This window comes from Xenopus tropicalis, chromosome 5 (assembly GCF_000004195.4).
Source record: "Xenopus tropicalis strain Nigerian chromosome 5, UCB_Xtro_10.0, whole genome shotgun sequence".
Taxonomy (NCBI): domain Eukaryota; kingdom Metazoa; phylum Chordata; class Amphibia; order Anura; family Pipidae; genus Xenopus; species Xenopus tropicalis.
This window is the reverse complement of record NC_030681.2, coordinates 37155022-37176696: the sequence shown is the minus strand read 5'-3', so window position 1 is coordinate 37176696 and position 21675 is coordinate 37155022. Positions and strand designations below refer to the sequence as shown.

At 38.4% G+C, this 21675-nt stretch overlaps 1 protein-coding gene across 2 annotated transcripts in view; it reads left to right on the top strand.

The window, feature by feature from the left end:
* slc24a3 (solute carrier family 24 (sodium/potassium/calcium exchanger), member 3) overlaps positions 1-21675 on the top strand; it is a 189418-nt gene that overhangs the window by 145742 nt on the left and 22001 nt on the right. For both annotated transcript variants that reach the window (XM_012963175.3, NM_001079388.1), the window contains 2 exon segments: positions 535-638; positions 18248-18322. In XM_012963175.3, the coding sequence (XP_012818629.1) occupies positions 535-638; positions 18248-18322 (179 nt within the window).

Genomic DNA, 21675 nt, shown 5'->3' with positions numbered 1-21675 from the left:
GAGAGAGATTTCAGTGATGTCACTGTAGGCTTCACACTGCTGTAGGCTGCCAGCACCATATCTCAGAGAAGCAAGCAGGGATCTGGGAATTTAGATATGCAGTAAGTACTTAAAAAGAATGCCTTTAGATTTACTTTTAATTTATATTAACCTTTCATTGTCCTTTAAACTGGTATCGCCAAAATACTTCCAGCCCACAGGGACTTATGGAGGGGAGTGGTGGGATTTAGAAACTGGGGGTTAACTTTTCATCTGCAATGTGTCCTACTAGGGCAGTTCTGTGACAAATTGAGCACAATGTGTATGTAAAAGTTGCGGTACAAAAAGAGGTCTTTCCTCAAAATGAGCATTATTAATTTTGTATTACAACAACGCAATTTGGTATAATTTTCTATAATTAATTATTTTTGCATGTAAAAAAGTAATGAGAAACAGCATTAAATAGTATGTTTCTTGTATTTCGTTTTAGACAATAAAATGTTTTTTCAAAAGAAATGAAAGCAAGAAATTTAAATCTCCAAATCTGTATTGCAGGGGTATTTATCACAAAGGGAGACGTGGGTGTTGGAACTATTGTTGGCTCAGCAGTTTTCAATATCCTCTGTATAATTGGAGTCTGTGGGCTGTTTGCAGGACAGGTAAGATCAATGCTGTTAATATTATACTTTGTATCTCAGAACTGTATAGAAAAAACAAGGGTGTGAATTAATTGAATTGGGTCTCTCTAATGGCCACCCAGCTAGCGGCCTCCTAGGCTTGTGTCACTGCCAAGTCCCCTCCAGTGCCTGATATACACACATATACTGTATATATATGTGTTCTTAATTTATAAATTATCAACAGAACAGCCCCTCAGGGCCTTTTTGATTTGGTTTGAATCTAAAGTATTGTATACTCATATAGCAGCTCAGGCTGAAAAAGTTCAACATTTTGCTCAAAAGAGAGAAAAACTCCAAAAAAAATTTGCCTTGTCAGATCATTAGTATGTTAGATATGGAGATACCAGGGTGCAGAACAGACTACACTATTTAATATAATATTCTATTCCTGTTGTCAGGACTGCCATCAGAAATTTTGGTGCCCCATATGATGAATTGACCAGGCCTTCAGTGTCCTTTGCAAGCTCTACTGGAGCCAATGGATCACTTTGCCTGCCTGGGAGTGGCTTTAAAATTTGTGCTGCTGTCCAGGCCCCCACATAAAATTCCCTGGTTCCCCTACAACACTTCCAGCTGTCACCCCACATGGTGATACTCCCATGTATACTCACCTTGAAGGAACATAAAAGACTGTACAAATACAGACACTGAGTTTCTGTGCTCGAACTGCATTTGTCAAAATAAATACATGACAATGGGCATATGCACCCTTTAGCATATGTTCCATGCATATCAAACAGCCTGTCCATGAATATGCCAGCTGCCCAACAAGTGTGGCCAAGAGCAGTTTAGCAAACACTTCTCTTCTCTGATGAATGTATCCCATAATCATTTTGCTTTTAGAATTTCCTGTTGCAGAATATTGAATTGTGTATGCATTGAAACCTTTTTCATGTGTCAGATCTACATAATCCATAGTGAAGCATGACTGACTGGGTTAATACAATTATAACCTGTTGCCTGATACATTTGCATTGTATATGTAAGCATTGTCTGCCCAACACTGTATTAAGCAAAGAGTGTTGTGCAACATCACATTCGCAGCAGGGATCTTTTTTTATCAAGTAAACAACTGAAGCCTTAAGTAGGAGTGATGCTTTTATTTACTGGCACTGGTTAATATGTTTTCATTTAATGAACATAAGTGCTGGTGTGAATGAAATACATGCTACTGATTGTTCTTGCTTTGTTGTATAAATTATAGCTGTCTGCTTTCCTAATCTAGACTCTCTAGACTTTTGTGCTTTTACTGTTTGGCTCTATATGACTTCTTTAGGAAAAAAACAGCTCTACACAGTGATTTGTATGACACAAAAAAAGTTTCATAAAATACATTAATATTGAGTATTTACATGCAGTGATCAGTGCTGCTCGCTGTCATTTAGGGGTCTGTATGCCCATATGTACTAAGGGTTGAAATATAAATCTATATGATACATTATTCATGTGCCAAATTTGTCCTTACAGGGAAAAAATGCATTAAAGGAACAGTAACACTAAAAAATAAAAAGGTTTTAAAATAATTAAAATATAATGTACTGTTGCCCTGCACTGGTAAAAGTTGTGTGTTTGCTTCAGAAAGACTACTGTAGTTAATAGAAATAGCTGCTGTGCAGCCATGGGGGCAGCCATTTAAATTGAAAAAAGGAGAAAAGGCACAGGTTACATAAGAAGATAACAGATAAACTGTGTAGAATACAATGGGAATGTGCTACTTATCTGTTATCTGCTTAGTAACCTGTGCCTTTTCTCCTTTTTTCAATTTAAATGGCTGCCCCCATAACTACACAGCAGGGTATTTATATAAACTGTAGTAGGGTTTATGAAGCAAACACACAACTTTTACCAGGGCAGGGCAATAGTACATAATATATTAATTATTTTTATACACTTTCATTTTTTGGTGTTACTGTTCCTTTAAGATATTTTGAAAGTAGTATGATTTTCTGCCACACACCAGTCAGACAATTGGCAGTTAGTGATTGCCTGAATCAGATGTCCTTCAGCAATTGCTTTGTTACATCTTAATCCTAGAAGTTCTGGGGAAGTTCTCAGTACCTTATACGCTGTATGTGAATAAGTAAGGGCAGAATTTTCCCAATTTCACCAGTACTCTGAATCCCTAAAGCCAGTCTTGGACTAACCCATCAGGATGCCAGGAATACTGCTGAAGCCAGTGTTTGACTGGCCCCACTAAGATACCAAGAGGAAAAATATATGTGGAACGTGGGCCTGTGGTCTAAGCTTTTCTGCTGGTCCCCATGACATCCCAGTGTAACATTGCCTGAAGCTGTGGAATCCCAATGGGACTGAGAGTTGTTAAGACTATTGTTTGCCAAAAGAGTTCCAAACCTTTTTGAATGTTTGTAAACTTACATTTCCCAGTGTGCTCAGTTTAAGAATGGGACAGGTAAGAATGATGGAACATTTGCAGAACTAGGGAGTAATTACATTTGTTATATAAAAGTTACTTTTCTAAAATCACTAACTGAAATGGGGCCTTGAAAATAGACTTTATGGCAAAAATTAGTAGACATAAAAGCAGTTGAGTAAGGTAAAATAAAGGAAAAATACCCTACGACTGTTTGGCTCAGTGGGGTCCTGAATCATGAGAAACATCAGTACATAATTAAGAATGTTTTTGGTGCCCTAAAAGGATTTTCCTGAGGAACTCAGTAACGTCTAGTAATGCCCCTTGTTAAAAGACAATACTGCTTTTGAAAGATAGAAGTTAGTTTTGTATTTACCACTCAGCTTCATGCAATATTCTACCAAGGAAACATCATTTACTACAATGGTGCTAAGCCCGGAGCAAGATAGAAATGGAAGTCAGAGATGGATGAAACAGAGATAGTGTATATTTGTTACCAATTATGCCAAGTTCTCAAGGGTGTTGTCATGTGGTTCAAAAGCCGCTGCATGACTGGGCATATCTGATTGGCAACCTTGCTAATACCTAACCGGGAATGACTGGTAAAATATCCAGAGATACAGTATATACTCGAGTATAAGCCGAGGTACCTAAGAAAACTGGAAAAACGTATTGACTCGAGTATAAGCCTAGGGTGGGAAATGCAGCAGCTACTGCTAAGTTTCAATAATCAAAATAAATACCAATAAAATTACATTAAATGAGGCATCAGTGGGGTATATGTTTTTAAATATTTATTTCAAAGAAAAACAGTAAACTAGCTCTGTAAGTGGAGAAGAGGGTCAACAAAAACAATATAGTATCAACAATGATACCTTAAGAGTACTACCCTTTAGGTCAATCAGCAACCAAGCTAAAACACAAAGAGTTAAAATACTTCAAAACTATGGTTTATATAGAATATAAAGTGCAATGTCTAGTGCAGAATGGGACAGGTGAGGATGGTAGATGCCAGGGCACTGGAGGGTCTGGTTGCGGGTGGCCTAATTTGCACACAAAAGACAGAGGGTGCTAGTCTGGAGGGACCCATGGCACCCGACTCGAGTATAAGCCGAGGGTGACTTTTTCAGCACATTTTGGGTGCTGAAAAACTAGGTTAAAATCAAGTGTATACAGTAATCATTCCCACAATGTTAAGTTCCAGTGGTTAAAATATATACTGCTTTCCATAACGCTCTGTATGATAACGGTGGGAATTGTCTACTACTTAACGATGTCATATTATTTCCTTATTTTATATTTTTCAAAGTGTAATCTTAATTCACACTCAAATCCTATGGAGGAAACATACCAAGCAGAGCATGTTGATTATCCTAAATTAGCTTTATTCGTGCAGCCTGCTGGAGGTTGCTTATAGGTAGATTTAGAGCATGTCAGTGCCCTATCACTGGCTGAATGGAAACTACTAGTTGATTCTTTAAAACACAGATGTGTTCTATGTTATTCTGGGATCTGCAACATGTGGCTGTTTCAGTTTAGTAACAGCTGTAGCAGGTAGGTCATCTCCCCATTAGATATTTCTCTCAATTTCAGTTCATTCTAATACTGAGCATTGCCATCACATGCTATAAATTAAATAGGAATGTGCCATTTGATTGCATGTTTTTAAAATTGGGCAAATGTGTCCTAATTTGGTTACCAGATAGTTTCATATTTTACTAGTGCAAGAGTCTTTAGATGCATTCCATGAAAAATGAATTTAATACCCCTGTAGAATGTTTTATTGGAGAGATTAAGATTTACTTGTGCTGCTTAGTGCTTCCATAAGGCTATCTTGCATGAGCCTTAATCTGTTAAGCTTTAATTTCACCAACAGAAAGTAATTCAGATTGGCACAGTCTCTGCCCACTGTTTGTGTGATTACATTCTGCAATTTTGCGGTCTAATTCTGGGCTTAACCAGTCTTGTTTACTGTTGTAAAATGCAGCCGAAAAATTGAAAACAGGTAGCTTTTTCCCTTATTTATTTTTATTACTGAAACAACATTTATTCATATAATCCAAAATAAAAAGGGCCAGATCATTGCTTACAAAGCTCTAAGAGCTGGAGCTGACTGTTAAGTTGCGGAGCTGCAGTCGCTACACTGGGGCTAAGATCAGAATTGAGAATAGATTTCTGCTAGAAATGTTCGGTTAATAATGCAAAGCCAATTTTGTTAGTTAATAACCTATACTCCCAGGGATGGAACTTGGCTCTGGAACTGTAGCTGATATAACCCCATTTCCAAAAAGTTGGGGCACTGTGTAGCAGCTGAAATCCCATATCAGGCAATAACTATACAACATTTCACTTTCTGAACTTCATCTTTTGGTCTCCTTGACAGTTGTACTATTGTACTGTTTGTACATTTTGTACTATTTGTACTGTTATACTAATTGTACTATTTGCAATTAAATGCAGGGTTTAAAGGAATCTGGCAGAACATAAGCAACACCAACTCTACAGTACGTTGTAAAGGCTATGTATATAAAAAGAAGACTAATTCAACATGGCTTGCTAGGGTGTTACTGAAAATAATGTTATACATGTAGGCTATAGAGTTGGGTAGACCTTCACTGTATTGTTGCTGCTACGCTTCTACTCTGGGGCTGCTAGAGAATTATGTCTTTGTCATTTAGCATAATGGGCAAATAGATCAAGTATTACAAGTATAACAAATGTAGTGGCATTGTGTGAATCACTAGTTGGCTTAGAGCACACCACCTTAGATTTTTTTTTTGTGGGGGTTTCACTCTGACCATCATAACCATCATTCTTATCAGCTGTATAAGAGACTGTGGCTAAGTGACCAATTCCATTAGAGAAACAGCTACAGACATTTAGGCTGATGCCACACGGACGACGCTAACCTACGAAACTCCCCTGCATTTGGGGAGTTGCTCTTTTTGCAGTAGAGCTCACTCTTTTAAAATAACCAGAAATACTGGATCTCTACATGCAGGTTTTGTACTGGAGTCAGTTATTTTGTTAGATTTTGTTTGTGCTGGAGTCAGTTATCTGAGTGAGCTCTAATATAGCATCTGCTAAAAACATGATAGATGATAAAAGAGGGAAAGTGAAAAGTAACTTGAACATTTCATAAACAGTGCAGAATTTTGATTGGATTATATTTAGAAGCTTATATGAAATTTTCATTTTCGCCTTAGTTACCCTTTCATATCCAGATACATGCACACAATAGGAGATTTTTTTTTCACTAAGGAAAAACAACAAAATGAGACAGATCTAGGAGCGCCAGGTGCTGTACATTTGTCTGACTTGGAGAGACTTGGAATATATCCAGGATGAAGAAACTTCCAAAGCAGAACATTCCTCTTTCCTTATTTACCCTTTCCATTAACTGCCACTCTGAGACACTTACATACTCACGCCAGCAGTTAATCCTAATAGAGCTTTCATTTATGTGCTTGGGTTTTTAGATCAGGAAAAAAAGTATTTTTATTATTTCCTCCCAGATGAAATCAACAACAGCTTATTCCAGCATATAAATATAGCAGGGGGTTTCCTGGCTACATTTCGCTATGTAAAACAAGTGGCAATTAGTACTGCACCTTTTCTTTGTTGCCCTTATTTTGTTTAGCAGATATAGCACTACATTCATTTGAGTGTGGAAGAGGATTTTAGAGGTAGGGGTGAGGCTTTCCAAAAACTGTTCCTCCTCATTATACCTTTCATTCATAGTTCTGGGAAGCAGCATTATCTTGCATCTTTAATGAAGCTCTTGGTCAACTTCTTTGGAAAACTAGGGGGATCTGTGGGACAGTATTATGGACGGTTTAGATCCGGTGGGTAACTATTAGAAATGTCTTGAAAATGAGTGAATTCGTAAAAGGTGCTTGTTCCTTTCATGCTTCATATTTTTACAGATTTTGAATCCATGTATATTGCAAAGTTGCTTTGATTTACATTATGTTTTATTATGCAAAAAAAAGTTTTTTTAATTAATGTTTGGCCTTGCCTTCTGAGCATCACCATTGTTCAGTGTCTCAGTATATTTCTTCTGTCCCTTAATGCCTTAGGCTCATACAGATTCTTACATGGAACTATATTTTTCTAAATTTGAATAGGTTTCTGTGTTTCAGTACACAACCCTGCCAGCAGTGATGTTTACATAGTAGAGAGGTTTCACAAGTCTCCTCCTGTCTGCCTCTGTAGAAAGTGCGAGTTAAGGGCTATAGGGTTTTTTAAAGGAAAACATTTTCTTTCCCACAAGGAACATCTGAAATCCCTTTGTTCCTCAGAAGCCCAGAGTAGACATCAGAAGCACTAGCTGGCAGAGCAGCGCCGGGCACGCAGATGGAAGCCATGTGCACATTCTAAAAGTGGTTGAGTTTCTTTTAAACTGGGCCTTTTTATCATCATTCAGATATTCTGCAGAGTTCTTTAGCTGGCAGAGGCTGATAGCCTGAAAAAGTGCTGTAGTTGATATTCCTGAGTCTGGCTTAAACTAATGGCTTTTTTTATAATCATATGTATTTTTGAGAAACTTGCCGTTTTTTGAGAATTTTACAAAGTGATTTAAGTAATTTTGCTGCCTTGGGGGTTAGAGTCTAGCTTCCCTATAATGCCCTTCTGCAGATCTTTACTTCTCCCTTTTTTGAGGGGTTAGACAACCTAGGGGCTAACCCCCGTGGGTATGTATTTGCCATGCTGCTATCAGTTTAGCAAACTGTACTTTCAGTGTTGCTTATTCATTTTTCCACCCACCTGTTGTGCGAAAAAGTCATATTTTTGCAGCTGAACCCTTATTGAGCATTCATTTCACTTTAAATATTATAAACTAAAGCTGTCGACATCAGGTGCAGCTGACAGAGCTGCTTTAACACATTTGTTGACCCTAGGCAAAGATAATGTTGCTGGGATTCTCACCCCAAATGACAATGCGCCTTGGTCTGCAATTGTGCAACTTTTCCAGATAGGCAATGCTGACACATTCTGATATCTGTTGTCTTGTTTTTATTTCATTAATATAACTGTCATTAAGCATCATAGATGTGGCAGTTAAATAATAGCCAGGTGTCATACCAGCTGAGAGAGCATTTATCTCTATTAAAAAGAAGTACAGCTTTATTGGACTCAATTTAGTTGCCCTGAAGAGCAGACCTCAGGAGCATTTGTACTCTGGACTTCAGAGGGATGGGTGTCTTCTAAAAACAAAAACTTCAGGGGACCAAGTGTGTTTCTTCTGGATGCACTGCCCTGGGCCATTTTGTATTAGAAGGCCTACAGTGTGTCTTCCACGCTCCCCCCTTTACAGGGGTCAGAAAGGCCTGATATAAGTGGATTGCTTGAAGGCAGGTCCAGAGCCTTATCTCATTAGGTGAATATATAGCTTTTGCTAAAGCCTAATTGCAGAGTTTTACAGCCACAGATACAATGACAGCACAGGATGGTGTGAGGATTAAATTGCAAGTGTGGATTTGTTGTCAGCCTCTCACTTTTGTATCCTGAGAGCTATCATTTGTGGGAACAGAATATGCAGAAATATTCTAAACCGAAGTGATGGATGGGTGTACCACTTGTTACAGGAAACAAACTGGCACACTAATATACCTCAAACTGTATGTTGAAATATATTTTGAACTTGAGCAATGGCTCATGAAGGGATTATGATCAAAACATCTGCTGGCTGCCTGGGATGTTCTTCTTGCTGATATCAGAGTGATGTGCCATGGGTCGCCCCGCATAGGCATCTATCACATACAATATGCACAGGTAATATTGCTATTTGCAAGTATATGCCACTTGAGCCATAGCCCTAATCATAAAACTCTTTTACCATGCATCATCCCTGTGTTTTGTATTGGACAGACACCCACAAATAAGGCACCTACCAACTCAGTAATGGAAGAGAGAGTGTATCTTATCAAGCTGTATGCCTTTCTGTGTTTTGCCTTGGAAGGCATACGTGAGTGGAAGGATCCCTTGTAATCACTTCTATAAACAGTCTCCTTCTATTCAGAGATAACACTTCAGGTTTTGCCATGGTAATAGTTAAGGCCTTGCATTCTATTCTGTATAAATAGTCACATTACTGGATGAGCAGTCTTGTCCTTTGGGATGTTTTGTTTGTAGGTTTGTAAGGTAAACAGAGGAAGGAACTAATACGATCCCATATGGAGTACTTAAGTAAGACTTTAACTGAGATTTGTTCATGGAAATCCAGAGCAGGTCGAGGCCACTGGGAAATTATTTGTTTAGCCTGCTAATAACAGCAACAATAATGTTTTAATGGCAGCTGTGTGTGTGTTTGTGAAATAGATTTGTGTGCATTTCCCCATAAGCCTGACAAGGTTTTCTCTATACTGTGAAAGATGTAAATAACAGGCTGAACTAATGGCACCCAAGAAACTCTAATAGTTGGAAAACCAGAGTCTATGAAAGGTATATTTTATAAGCTGTTTCATTGATGGACTTCTTAAGTTTTTAAATACAAGAATTGGATCCTTTACCAGGAAACCCATTATCCAGAAAGCTTTGAATTATGGAAAGGTCATCTCCGATAGATTCAATTATAATCCTTTTTCTCTATAATAATAAAACAGTACTTGATCTTAACTAAGATAAAATGAATACTTATTTGAGGCAAAACAATGATTAAAATGATTTTTTTGTAGACCTAAGGTAAATGAATCTAAATTATGGAATGATCCCTTATCCAGAAATAAACAGGTCCTGTGCATTCTGCATAACATATACCTGTATGTGACCTGTCTCACAATTGAAGCAAAAATTCTTCCATTTCAGCTTTAGATGTCCCACTTAGTCTTGAGACCCTTTATCTGGAAATTTGACATCCCAAGACCCACATTGCAGATGTCTTACGTGTATTTGTTCCTTTGTACACAATAGCAAAGATACAATGTATTGGACACTTTATTATTCCCAAAACAAAAATAAAGAAGAAATATAAAAAGTAATTTATATTGAATTATTATTTGTCTGTGTGGTTAGTGGTGTATTCTGGGTCTGACAGGTATTCAGCACACCATTCAACAATAGCTAGGCAGGTCGAGGGTTATTGTCAGGCCATTTCAGCATCTGCCGCCCAAAATGAATAGATTCAAGCTCTGCAGAGTCTAAAAGTCAGAATCTAAATATGTGTTTATTTGCGTCATTACTGTACCTGAACTCAAAAAAATAAATATATGTATCAGAAAAAACAGGCTGAGATCTTAATTAAAAGAAATTAACTTATCATTCTCTCCGCTTTTAAATTGTGGAAAAAACGTCCGACAGGGTGTAAAGTTTGCACCTTCGGAATCTCAAGTCATTAGAATTTAAAGCCTTGTTTGGGTTTAAGGCTGCTCACGAGTGTGCCATATGTAGCACAGTAGCAGGTTTCCATCAGAACCGGTGCCATTCTCAGTGACACAGATGTGAGGGGGTTGCTAAAGCAATGCCAAACACTTTGTAGTCATAACCAAAGGAATGACGCAGATGAGATTTTATCATGGGATATCTTTAAATTATTATCTTTATTCTTATTTATATTGCCCTATTAATTATATAGCTAGCTATACACAGTTTTCCAGATCCAGTAAATCATTGCCACGGAGAGCTCACATATAGTCAGTGAATGGAGCTGATGTATAACTTGTGTATCTCTGAACTATCCGAGGCTGGAGTAGTGGGAATGGCTGCTGTTGGGGCGGAAGGGTTAATAATGAAGACAGGAAGGGATGATGGAAACAAAGGCACTATTGTGTGTAACAGGGGTACAGACTCAATGTAAGAATTAACTGTGTGTATGATGTAGGCCTTAGGTGTTCAGGTGTTTTTTGGTCACCTCATTATCCAACATTTAGGGGGTTATTTATCAAAATTTTTATTTTTTGTTTTCTACTTCGAATAACTTCAAATGCTGTAAAAACACAAATGTTTGTTTATTACATTTTCTTAAAAAACATGATTGAATAAAATCATTACATAAAAAGAAAACCTCCATTTTGTCATTTTTAATGGGTCACAAAGCTAAAAAAAAATGCAAAAAACTCTAGATTGACTAAATAGTTTTTGTAAGCCATCATTTCATAATTATTTGCGCATAAAATATTTTGAACATTAATAAACCCTTTAGTCTCCACCAGATCAGTGAGTTTAATATGAAAATTGGAACATAAACACTTATGAGCAGAGCTCTCCAATCGTATTTCTATTCTGTAACCACTTTGTTAAACTATTGTTTAACATTAACCCTAGTTTGTTGTGAATAATTGCACAATATAAATAAATAAGGATGATGATCACCCTTATGGCTAAGTGTTACTGTTCCCTTGTATTTATCCCTAATCTACAGCAAGAAGCACTGGGGCTGTCCTACTAGGACCCAGAGTTCCGTGCCCCACTTTACTTTTTTAGCATACAAATGATCAGGGTAACCATGGCCAATAAAGCTGTTGTTATCCCAAGAGTCAATGGGGAACACATTCAGCATATTGTTGTGTTCTGAGGAGAGGGGAAAGTGAAGGGGAGCAAGGTACTCATGTATTATCACTTAATATGTAGCTTTTGTACATTCTGTCACATACAGGAACCCTGTATGTTAAACCAGGAATATTGATATAAGAACTGAAAATAAATGCACTGACAGAATCCTGTGATATATTATAAAAATCATCGACTTGTTTCAGTAGTGGGAGCAAGTGCTGATTTATATTTTTTTGCTCTTTTACTGGGTGCTTATTCCACCTTACCAGCAACATCATATTCATGTTACAATGCCTTACAAAAGTGCTGAAGGGTAATTAGAAGCTTACATAGAAAATTTACAGTGGTGCCAATAAAGGAATAAAGGAGCAATTCTTCCAAATCCAAGAGGTGCCAAAGATAGATTTAAAGTGAGCAGATATAGAATAGGTAGCGACAAAAACATCAAAGGAATCACAACAGAGTGAAAGGAACCTATTCCCACCATCCGACACCCCCACCCACCAGTCTGCATAGTGAGCCCACAGATATGCAGCCACAACAGTAAAAGCCAAAGAAGCCATTGTAATATTATTACTGCAGCAGCAGGCATTAGGGCTCATTTACACCCACAAGCGCAGTGGGCAACTTGCTTTTCCCAGTAGTGAGTTGCGTATAACATCACGTTCATTAAAGAATGGGGCGCAGATGCCAAACAACAGAAATTATGCCAGATGGACAAAATGTGCTTGTAGTTGTGTTCATTTTGCCGAAGCTGTTGAGGGAAGCAAACTTGATGATTGTGTTTGAAATTGCACTTTGCTCGTTGCATCAGCTGTGGTAAATATGCCCTGTAGTATCATTACAATAGGACGCATATATGTCCGCAAGTGCGGAGAGCAAATTGCATTTTTGAGCGCAATCACCATGTTTTTACCCACAATGCACTTTTGGTGTCAGCTTGGGATGTGTGCTTCTTACTCTTTTAGCTGCGCCAATTGACGAAGGGCGCTGAGGGAACTCTGGAGCAACCGCCTGGTCCGGAGGTGGCGGTAACTTTAAGGTTCCTCTGCGTCAATAGGCGCAGCAGCACTAAATTCGGAATGAAAGGCAGGAAGGACTGAGCGACTCTGAGCACAACAATACAAAAGAGTTAAGACGCATTTTTACGAAAGTACCTTTAATAAAAGGGATTTTACACACAACTGATTGCGGGGAAGTCGAGGGCACCACAACTCTGTTTGTAGGCATAAATGAGCCCTTATATGTATGTTAATGTGTTAATGCATGTAGAGTAGTAGTATTAATTCTCTGCAGTGTATATTAGCAGGGATTATGTGATGATGATGATGGTTTAGCCAAACATCAGTGGGGGTGGTAAAATAAGCTGGAAATGTTTGTTTTATATGAAAGTTAATGTTGTGACATTCAGAGATATATATATGTAAAAACTTTCCAGAACATTGCGGAACAAAAGCCTTATGACAGGATAGGTGCTATTTCTCACTTGACTGAGTCTCTTTTTGCTAAACTGTTTAAGCTTCAGTGTCGCTGGAAAAGGGAAAATAATCATAGTACTATCGGTCTCTCTGAATAATGCTCTGTGGTTTATGCACTGTCTCAGATTAACCAGGCCTGGCTCAGAAAATGGAAAGAACACACAAATTGAAAATTATTTAAATCTGTACATTTTAAAATGTTTAAATTATGTTTTCTTGGAGGCAGACATCCTGTTTTTTTGCAGTTTATGTCCTCTTCTTCTAACAGACGCTGTTTATCTGGTCCCTAAACAACTTCCAGCCCATTCAGTCTCATGCTGTTGTGTTCAGTGTAACCTCTAGTGAAACAAACATAAATAATGGCAGGGATCAGAAAGTCCTCCTGTACTACAGTTAGTTTTGAATGAAGAGATTGTGGTATATAGGAAAAAGCTTAGTCATTTGGGAGTGCTGCCGTACTGGACAACATTAAGGAACACTGACTGTTTGCCGCTGTTTTGGGCCATTTGAAAAGCCACAGAACTTTTTAAAACCATTGGTTTGTAATATTCTGGTTAAAAAAATAAAATTAATGAAATTAGATACTAAATAAATACCAACATTTTTACAAATATTGATCCAAGTAGAGTATAAGCCCGTCACACCTCTGAACTGACCACCAATGGTCCTATGCACAGAGCTCTCAGTCAGTCCACTACCTCCAGTCTGGGTTATATTGGGCACAGCGCAGCTTACATGAGATAATGGGAACAGTGCAACAGGCTGCTCTAATATTGTGCCTTTCATAGAGTGCAACTGTGCATAAGCAATAGAAAGGCACCCAGCCTTCCCAAAATTGCTGTTACACTGTAGACAGGAATCTCTACTGCCTCCTCCTAGTTCCAGCCCTATTGCACAGCTGTTGTTGCTTTTATCCTCAATGTTTAATGCTCACATCAGTACCCTCATGTACCTAGTCATCTAGCTTCTCTGCACAGCCATTGGTGCTCCCACCCATAATATATATAAAGTTACACTAGCCCCTCTGCACTGTCCATCAATAGACCATCATTTTTCACAGTTGCAATAACATCTATGAACAGGCATCAGTGCTCCCATCAGCACTACATCACCTCTACACATGGCATCATTGCTCCCATCAGTGCCCTCTTGTATCACAGTCCCACTAGCCCCTCTACTGTTTATTAGTGATCAGTTGCTGTTGTTCCTCTGCATTCTCTATCAAACATCCTATCCACACCTTTGTGTTGGACTATCCCCTCGGCACAGGCCACAGTTGCACTAGCCGATTGGCACAAGACATTGCAAACATATAGGATGCAGCCTCTTGGCAAAGCTTATGACAAAGGTTTCTGCAAACTGTGATCGTGGTAATGTGCAGTTATGATAACTTTGAGTGAAACATAGGCCATTTTGCTTTTTTGACACTGTGTGTGTGTGCCAAAACTGTAAGTCTTCCTGTTATATACACCAAGGGTTGATAAAGATAGATGTATCCTTCATTTCACAAAACAAGACACTTTCACTGATCAGAATGTTCCACCACCCACACTTTTCCTAAGGAACATTCCCCCACTGTGATTAGTAATATACTGTAGCTCAGCGCTGCCCACTTATGTGACTTGGAAAGAATCATTCTGTGCATTAAGCCAGCAGTTATTGCCACACTTTTACTTTTTGTCCTTGCTTTACTTTCTGGATTGGGAGGACACATCTATTTTAATCACGTTTAATTCACTTTGGGCAATGCCAGTTGTGAAATTACATGAGGGGGTATCAAGAGGCCTTGCATATTTCGCCTCCCAATTGACTGCAAGTCAGTTAGTAGATAAGTAACTATAAACTTGAGGCAAACAAAGGCATCATCCAATAATAAGTAGACTTTATTTCTTAACATTGTGGTAACTGTCAAACTTAACCAGGCTGTATATCTTAGTTCTCAATTGCAATTTCCTCCCAGTTCCACTATTTTGGTGCTGGGGAACCATGTCTCTTTTCTTTCTCCTTTTCTCCATCTTCAGATAAATGCTAACTTATATTTAACTGTTCTGATATCCATTGTATAAAAGGTAAAATGCAAATAAAAATGATTGAAAAGAAATTACATATGAGTACTACAGGCAAACGCAATGCTACACTAAAAGGAATGGTACTCTCTCACAAGGACGCCATCTCATCTGCCCATAACATTCTCAGGAACAAAGCGGAAACCAAAGCAGAAACGCCAATAACATTTAAATAGCAGCAATGCTTTGTAAGATTTGCTTTAATATACACAGTTTAAAAATTGCATTTATAAAAAGTATTTATATGTTTTCTATAGAACTGAATAGAATGAATGAAGCTTTATATTTGAGGAAATTATATTTAGAAAGCCTTTTTCCTATTACTCAACTAGATCTGACTGTGCATACAGTATATGGCCAAATAATTCATTTATGGGTTTGTGGGTGACACTACAGGCATTGAGGCCACAAGTTAAATATAAACAGTGTCTCAGCGGTGTAACTAGATGTCACTGTGTACTTTAGTAAATTCAGTTTAGGGCCCCAAGATGGATTGGTAAATTGACCTATTCTACTAAGATATATTTCTAATTAATTAGGACCTTACTGGGAACTGTACACTGGGGGGGCCCCTGCAGCCTCTGTACTTACACCCCTGTGTCTCATACCTGTATGACTTGGGCAAGCATCATCCACTTTTCTAATGGAATTAAAGGGGTTGCTCACCTTTGAGTTAAATTTTCATATTAAGAAGAGAGAAATATTCTGTGACAATTTGCAACTGGTCTTCATGTTTTATTATTTGTGGTTTTGTAATGAATTCACTTTTTGTTTGGCAACTCTCCAGTTTGGAATTTCAGCAGTTATCTGGTTGTTGGGGTCCAAATTACCTTAGCAACCAGGCATTGGTTTAAATGAGAGACTGATATATTTATAGGACAGGGCCTACACAGAAAGAAAAGTCATAAAGGTTAATGATAAAAATAAAATTGTAGCCTTACAGAGCAATAGTTTTTGTCTGCCGGGGTCAGTGACCCCCCATTTGAAGTTGGAATGGGGATGCTCCTTAAAGAGCATGAATGGAAGATTTCCACCTACTGTACTAATAATAGAGAACAAGTAAATCATTTGGAGCTAAAGAAGAATCTGTTTCCTTTCTACAGAATATTTTTACATTGACTGTAAAGCTAATAAATACAAGCCCAGGCTATGCATGAAATAGAAGCATGTACAAATAACTACTTTACTGTCTATGCATTGGGATATATCATGTTGATGGACCAGGCATTCACATAAACAGAAATAGCAAACATTTAGTTGTTTAAATTATCTTTAAACATTTTGGGTATAAATAATACATTTATCTGTTTTAAGATTCTAAACATTTGAAGAACTCAGTTCAAAGGTACAATGGGAAATATGTAATCTAAATATTTCTCTGCCATGTTTATGGGGTTAGCATTTGTAACCAGATGCTTCCGAGGCGCTTCCACTTCTCCCCTTTTGAAATGCTAGTTATACATAGACAGTCAAGACATGGCATTTGTTTATCCTGCCCAACTGAGCTCAGGACAGGGCAATGCATTCTAATTATAGAATTATGTTGTCTGGCCGTAAAGTCATTAAGCAGGCTTTGGGCTTCTTCCTATTGCAGGACTGCTTGGACTTTTTCATGTCTTTTGCCATTTTATAACACCAGGTCCCATTTCCTCTGCTCTTTGGCTCTCACTTTCTAACTGACCTTCAAGCTGCAAACCTGATTTAAAGCCTTAAATTGTTGTCTGTATCACGATATATAAGGGGGTATTTGTTATGCAACTTGCAATAAATGTATTTAATTGCTTCTTTAACAGAAATGTAATGTGAAGTACAAAACCCACATACATACATACATTCCAACTGAGCTGGCGCTGAGACTACAAAAACACTAATATTTGTGCTAACCTAACTGACTAATAGAAACATCTCTCCTACTCTATAATGTTCAGCCTTGGATAATACATAATCAGTCCCCTAAAACTTTACTAGGAAACCTGGTAACATATGTCATTGAAATTATGCTAAGTGAAAGTTATTTTTAATGCTTTTAGGGAATTGTCATTTCCTGTGTTACTGTCCCTTCAAGATTGGTTAAATTTCCCAATCTGTGTAATCCAATCTGTGTTACGCTGTCTGGAAGAGAACACTGAGTTGCTCATTATAGCAAGTATTATCCACCTACTCCAATTGTTTGCCTCCAACCACCTGTCTGGCAAACAGCAGCCCTTCCTTTCCTGTTTCTAAAACTGGTTTCTCACATATTACTCTAGTTTCTTGGTTTGCTTCCCACTGCTGAGTATTGGAAGCCCTATTAACACATATGCTTAAAATGCTGTGTAGGCAGATGGCACCCCAGAATATTGTGTTTCAGTTCCACACAACACACTCTGAGGGCCTTGGTGCCACAGGCGAATAGTCTTGTTGGTTTCTCAACACCAGCCCTGTTCCAGGCAGCAAAGGGTGTTCAACGAATCAGTATTTATATAATAATATAAACACCAAAAAGGGACAATGTTCTTGGGAAAGTCCTTCTTTCTTAGATAATCACAATATAACCTACCCTGTTCAACAGCTCTAAAGTGCATGGTCCTGTGGTTGACATAGGCAAGCATTCATTCATTCATTCATTCATTGCAACAATTAATGGGATTAGTTGGGAGTAATTTGAGCAACTTTATAACTAATTTAGTTTTTTATTTGTTGTAGATGTACAATATTTACACATAATTCCTTTTTACTAACATGTATGTATTATGCATTATATTAGGTTAATTTTAATTAAAGTTTTTACTTAGAAAAGTTCATAAGCAAAATAAAGATAGAAATCACTGTTCTGGGGGTAGGTTTAGTCTAGAATTACCTGAGTAATTGTTCAAGGAATGTGTTGCTGAGCTATAAATATGCAAACCCTGTGCCTAAGGAATAAAGGTTTTTATTATATCGCCGGCAGTTGGAGTTTCCAACTTACACTGGGTGTCCTTCTCTGGGGATGGAGGGGTAATAGTATTCAGTTGTGTATAATAAATGGCACGTGTAGTGATGTATGTGTTATGTTCTATTTCACATAATGTATTTATAACAATGCTCAATATCAGAGCAGTAATTTAACATTAAGTTGAACTTATCTTGCCATTTCATGTGCCAGTTTGTTACAGACCATTATGTACTATAACTCTTCCTCCTTGTACTTCTTCTCATTGGCAGGTTGTTGTGCTCTCAGCCTGGTGTTTATTGAGGGACGCCACTTACTATACTCTGTCTGTCATTGCTCTTATTGTGGTAAGTGCTTCACACTGTATTCTTTGTAGCACTGTATGCTTCCATGTAATAGGTGTGTAAAACCTGTATAGTATATACAGTCTGTTCATTATTTACATTCTGTCTGCATTACTTTAGATTTAGAGAGGAAGGCAAATGAGGGAAGTGCTTCTAGGTAACTTTGTTTCTCTCCTACTCCGTTCTTAACTCCTCCCTATTTGACAACCCCCTGAGCCTCCAGTTATTGAGAAATAGCAAGGGCTATGGCCAATAATAGCAGCATGAATCAGTCTTGCAGTTGACTGGCACCAAGGAGCCTACAGACCTCTGGGGACTTAAGGTTACATGGCTAAAGTAAGCACTGTAAGTGCTGTCATCAGTGTGCTAATATTACTTTTAAGGACAAGTTATTGTTGTAATATATATATTTTGTTCCATATTTAAGTCAGGATGCTCAAGCAAAGGTGTATTGTAGGAGATGATAATAATATCCCTTTAAATTCTTTGTTAAAGGAACAGTTTATATAAATAAACTGCTGTGTAGCCATGGGGACAGCCATTCAAAGGAGAAAAGGCACAGGTTACATAGCAGATAAGCTCTGTATAGTATAAATTGGCTCCATTTAGCCCACATTCAGTTGCCTCTATTACTACACAAAGCGAGAGTGGAGAGGGCCAAGAGTGCTCTTCCTCCAGTATACCCAGAAGCACACATCAACATTATTGAGTTGGAGGACCCCAAGCACAGTAGATACAAAAAAGAGACACATCGGCACCATTTTAAAGGGGACATATTGCAAAAAAATGGAAATCCATGTTCCTGAATAAAGAATAAGCCTTTTTCCAATATGCTTGAATTAGAAATTATACACTGCTTTAGTAAAAATCACTTTTTCTAAAAAAAATGGTGAACAACCACACACAATGTGCATTATGTAATAAAAGGTGCAAAGCTTGCTGCACATAGAGTCATTTATAGCAAGCAGGTAGCATTTCACTTTCATTTGCAGAACCATAAGGCCAAATAACATATACCCATGTGTTGTACATGAGATACATAACTGGGGCTTATTTACATCCGCAAGTGCTGTTGCCACGCCCATAATTTCCCACAGTCAGTTACATGTATTACGACTTTCAATAAAGGTACTTGTGCTAAAATGTGCACCATTTACTTCCCTACAGTTGCGCTTGGCACTGCTCATATCCTTCCTGCCTTGTGTTTCAAATCAAACCTATGGATGCAGCGGAACCCTAATGACCTAATGGCCAGGCAGTAGCTTCAGGGTTTCCTTTGTGGCCAACATCAATTGGCACTGCACACTTGTGCCTAAAGAATGGGGTGCAGATGTCACTCATGCGGGGAACACCAGATGGACTCCTGCACAGCTACGTCCGATTTGTCATGCAATACATGCAGGTGGTGCTGTGTGGTGCAGTGGTGGAGCGCTAGTGGACCATAATGCATTGGGCGATAAACTGCTGGGGTAATTATACATGCTTGTGGCCAAGGGGATCATGGGGGTTTCCCACCACCCCCCCTCTGACACTGAATATGCGCCCAGTTTTAGTAATTTTGGTGAATTTCCTGCAATTGTGGTAGGTGCAAAACAATTGCTCTAAGCGCTTTGCCCCCTTGCAACTGCAAAGTCACTGGTATTCTGGTGAAAAACACTGCATTGTAGGAAAAAAACATGGAGTTTAGAATTACACTTTGCTCACTGCACTTGTGGACAACAATGAGCCCTAATATAGTGAATTTATAACATACTTTGACACATACGTTTTTGTTTGCCGTTTAATTCTCATTTACGTCAAGTCAACTTTAACGTGTGTGGCTTGCACTGCCATCTGCCTCTGTCTGAAAACAAATTAGTATGATGCATACATCCCAGGGTGTGCCTAATGAGAAGAGAAATCATGTCTGATGTGCATTTCATCAAGCTTTTAATTAAATGTATACACAGAAAGCTACAATGGTCCCTGACATGCACATCAAGAAATAAAGGCACAGACACGTGTACATTGTGTTAGTTGTGCCAAAGGATACAAAGCGTGCGGTGCGTCTGCCTATGCATTTCCTATGGGCGCCAGAGCCGCCATCACCTGTGCAGCTGATTGAAATGTACGTGTCGTTTGCATTACCATAATTATCATAATCTCAGGCTCATTATGTAGTCAATCCGCCAGCTGCATAAAAAAGAAGCTTTTGGCCGTTTGGTCTGTCTGTCAGATAAGGAAATTATTGTCTGAGAAATGTTCTTATCAATCGGTTGCAGCTGAGATGATTTGCCAGAGGGCCGGTCATGTTTGTACAAAGGAAGATTTGGTGGGAGCCTTTATGGGTAACATATAATGGGCTGCGTTACGCAGGAGAGGCGACATGCACATTGTTCATTGTGAGCCGACCGTACCGCTAGCTAATGGGGTTATGTAGAAATGCCTGCGAGAGTATATTGTCTGTTTCACCATTATTCTGTAGCACAAAATTCTATTTTCTCTCTATAACATATATCATCTTATTGTCCCGTTCAATTCCCTCGTGCATAAATCTCTTAAAATTCTCCATGGGGCTTATTTAAACAGCTCATCTGCTTTTATTCTGAAACAAATCTGCACATTTAACAGATAATCCCCTCTCCATTGTTAACACGTGTGATCTCGCTGTACATAGAAACCCCCAGGAATGATCTTTTGCGTTTTATGGTAATTTATTTTACTTTTCTCATTTGCCACGTCCAGGCCTTAAATTAAAAAAGCTGGGCAGGTCAATAACCATAGCAATCATAAAGCAGAGTCATTTACGATCATTTAATATCTGCATTTGCATTCTAGCTTGGTTGCTATAGTCAGTGACCATAGCAGTTTCATTGCTAATCTGAAGAGCTGCAGGCTGGTATGGACGCGCATGGGACATTTTTCGGGCACTGCTTCCGTTTTTGTCGGAAGCATGAAAAGCACAATGGGACCCTACACTTAGCACCTGGGCAGCATTAATATAAAATGCAGGAGTCTCTTGCATCAGTAGTGCTGGGCACTGCGCTCTCTACCATAGGTGCGCTAAGCTCTAAAATATCAACTGAAAAATCATTGAGACCTTTCATAAATGCAAGTTACTGAGTTGTACTGATCACAAACTGATCAGTGCAGCTTTTGTAGCAGAATTTTTACATGTTCTAGTTGCACGATCTAGTAGCCTTGTTATAGACGCCCGCGTAACTGCATCCTTGATGGCTACATTTAGCTAACTAAAGGTAACTAAGGGTGCCAGAGAAGGTCAGACTTGTTCAAAATACATACAGAAGAGTTTAGGGGAAGGCAGAAGCAGCACAAATATATGTTGAATATAAGTTTTGTAGTTCTGTAGTTCAATT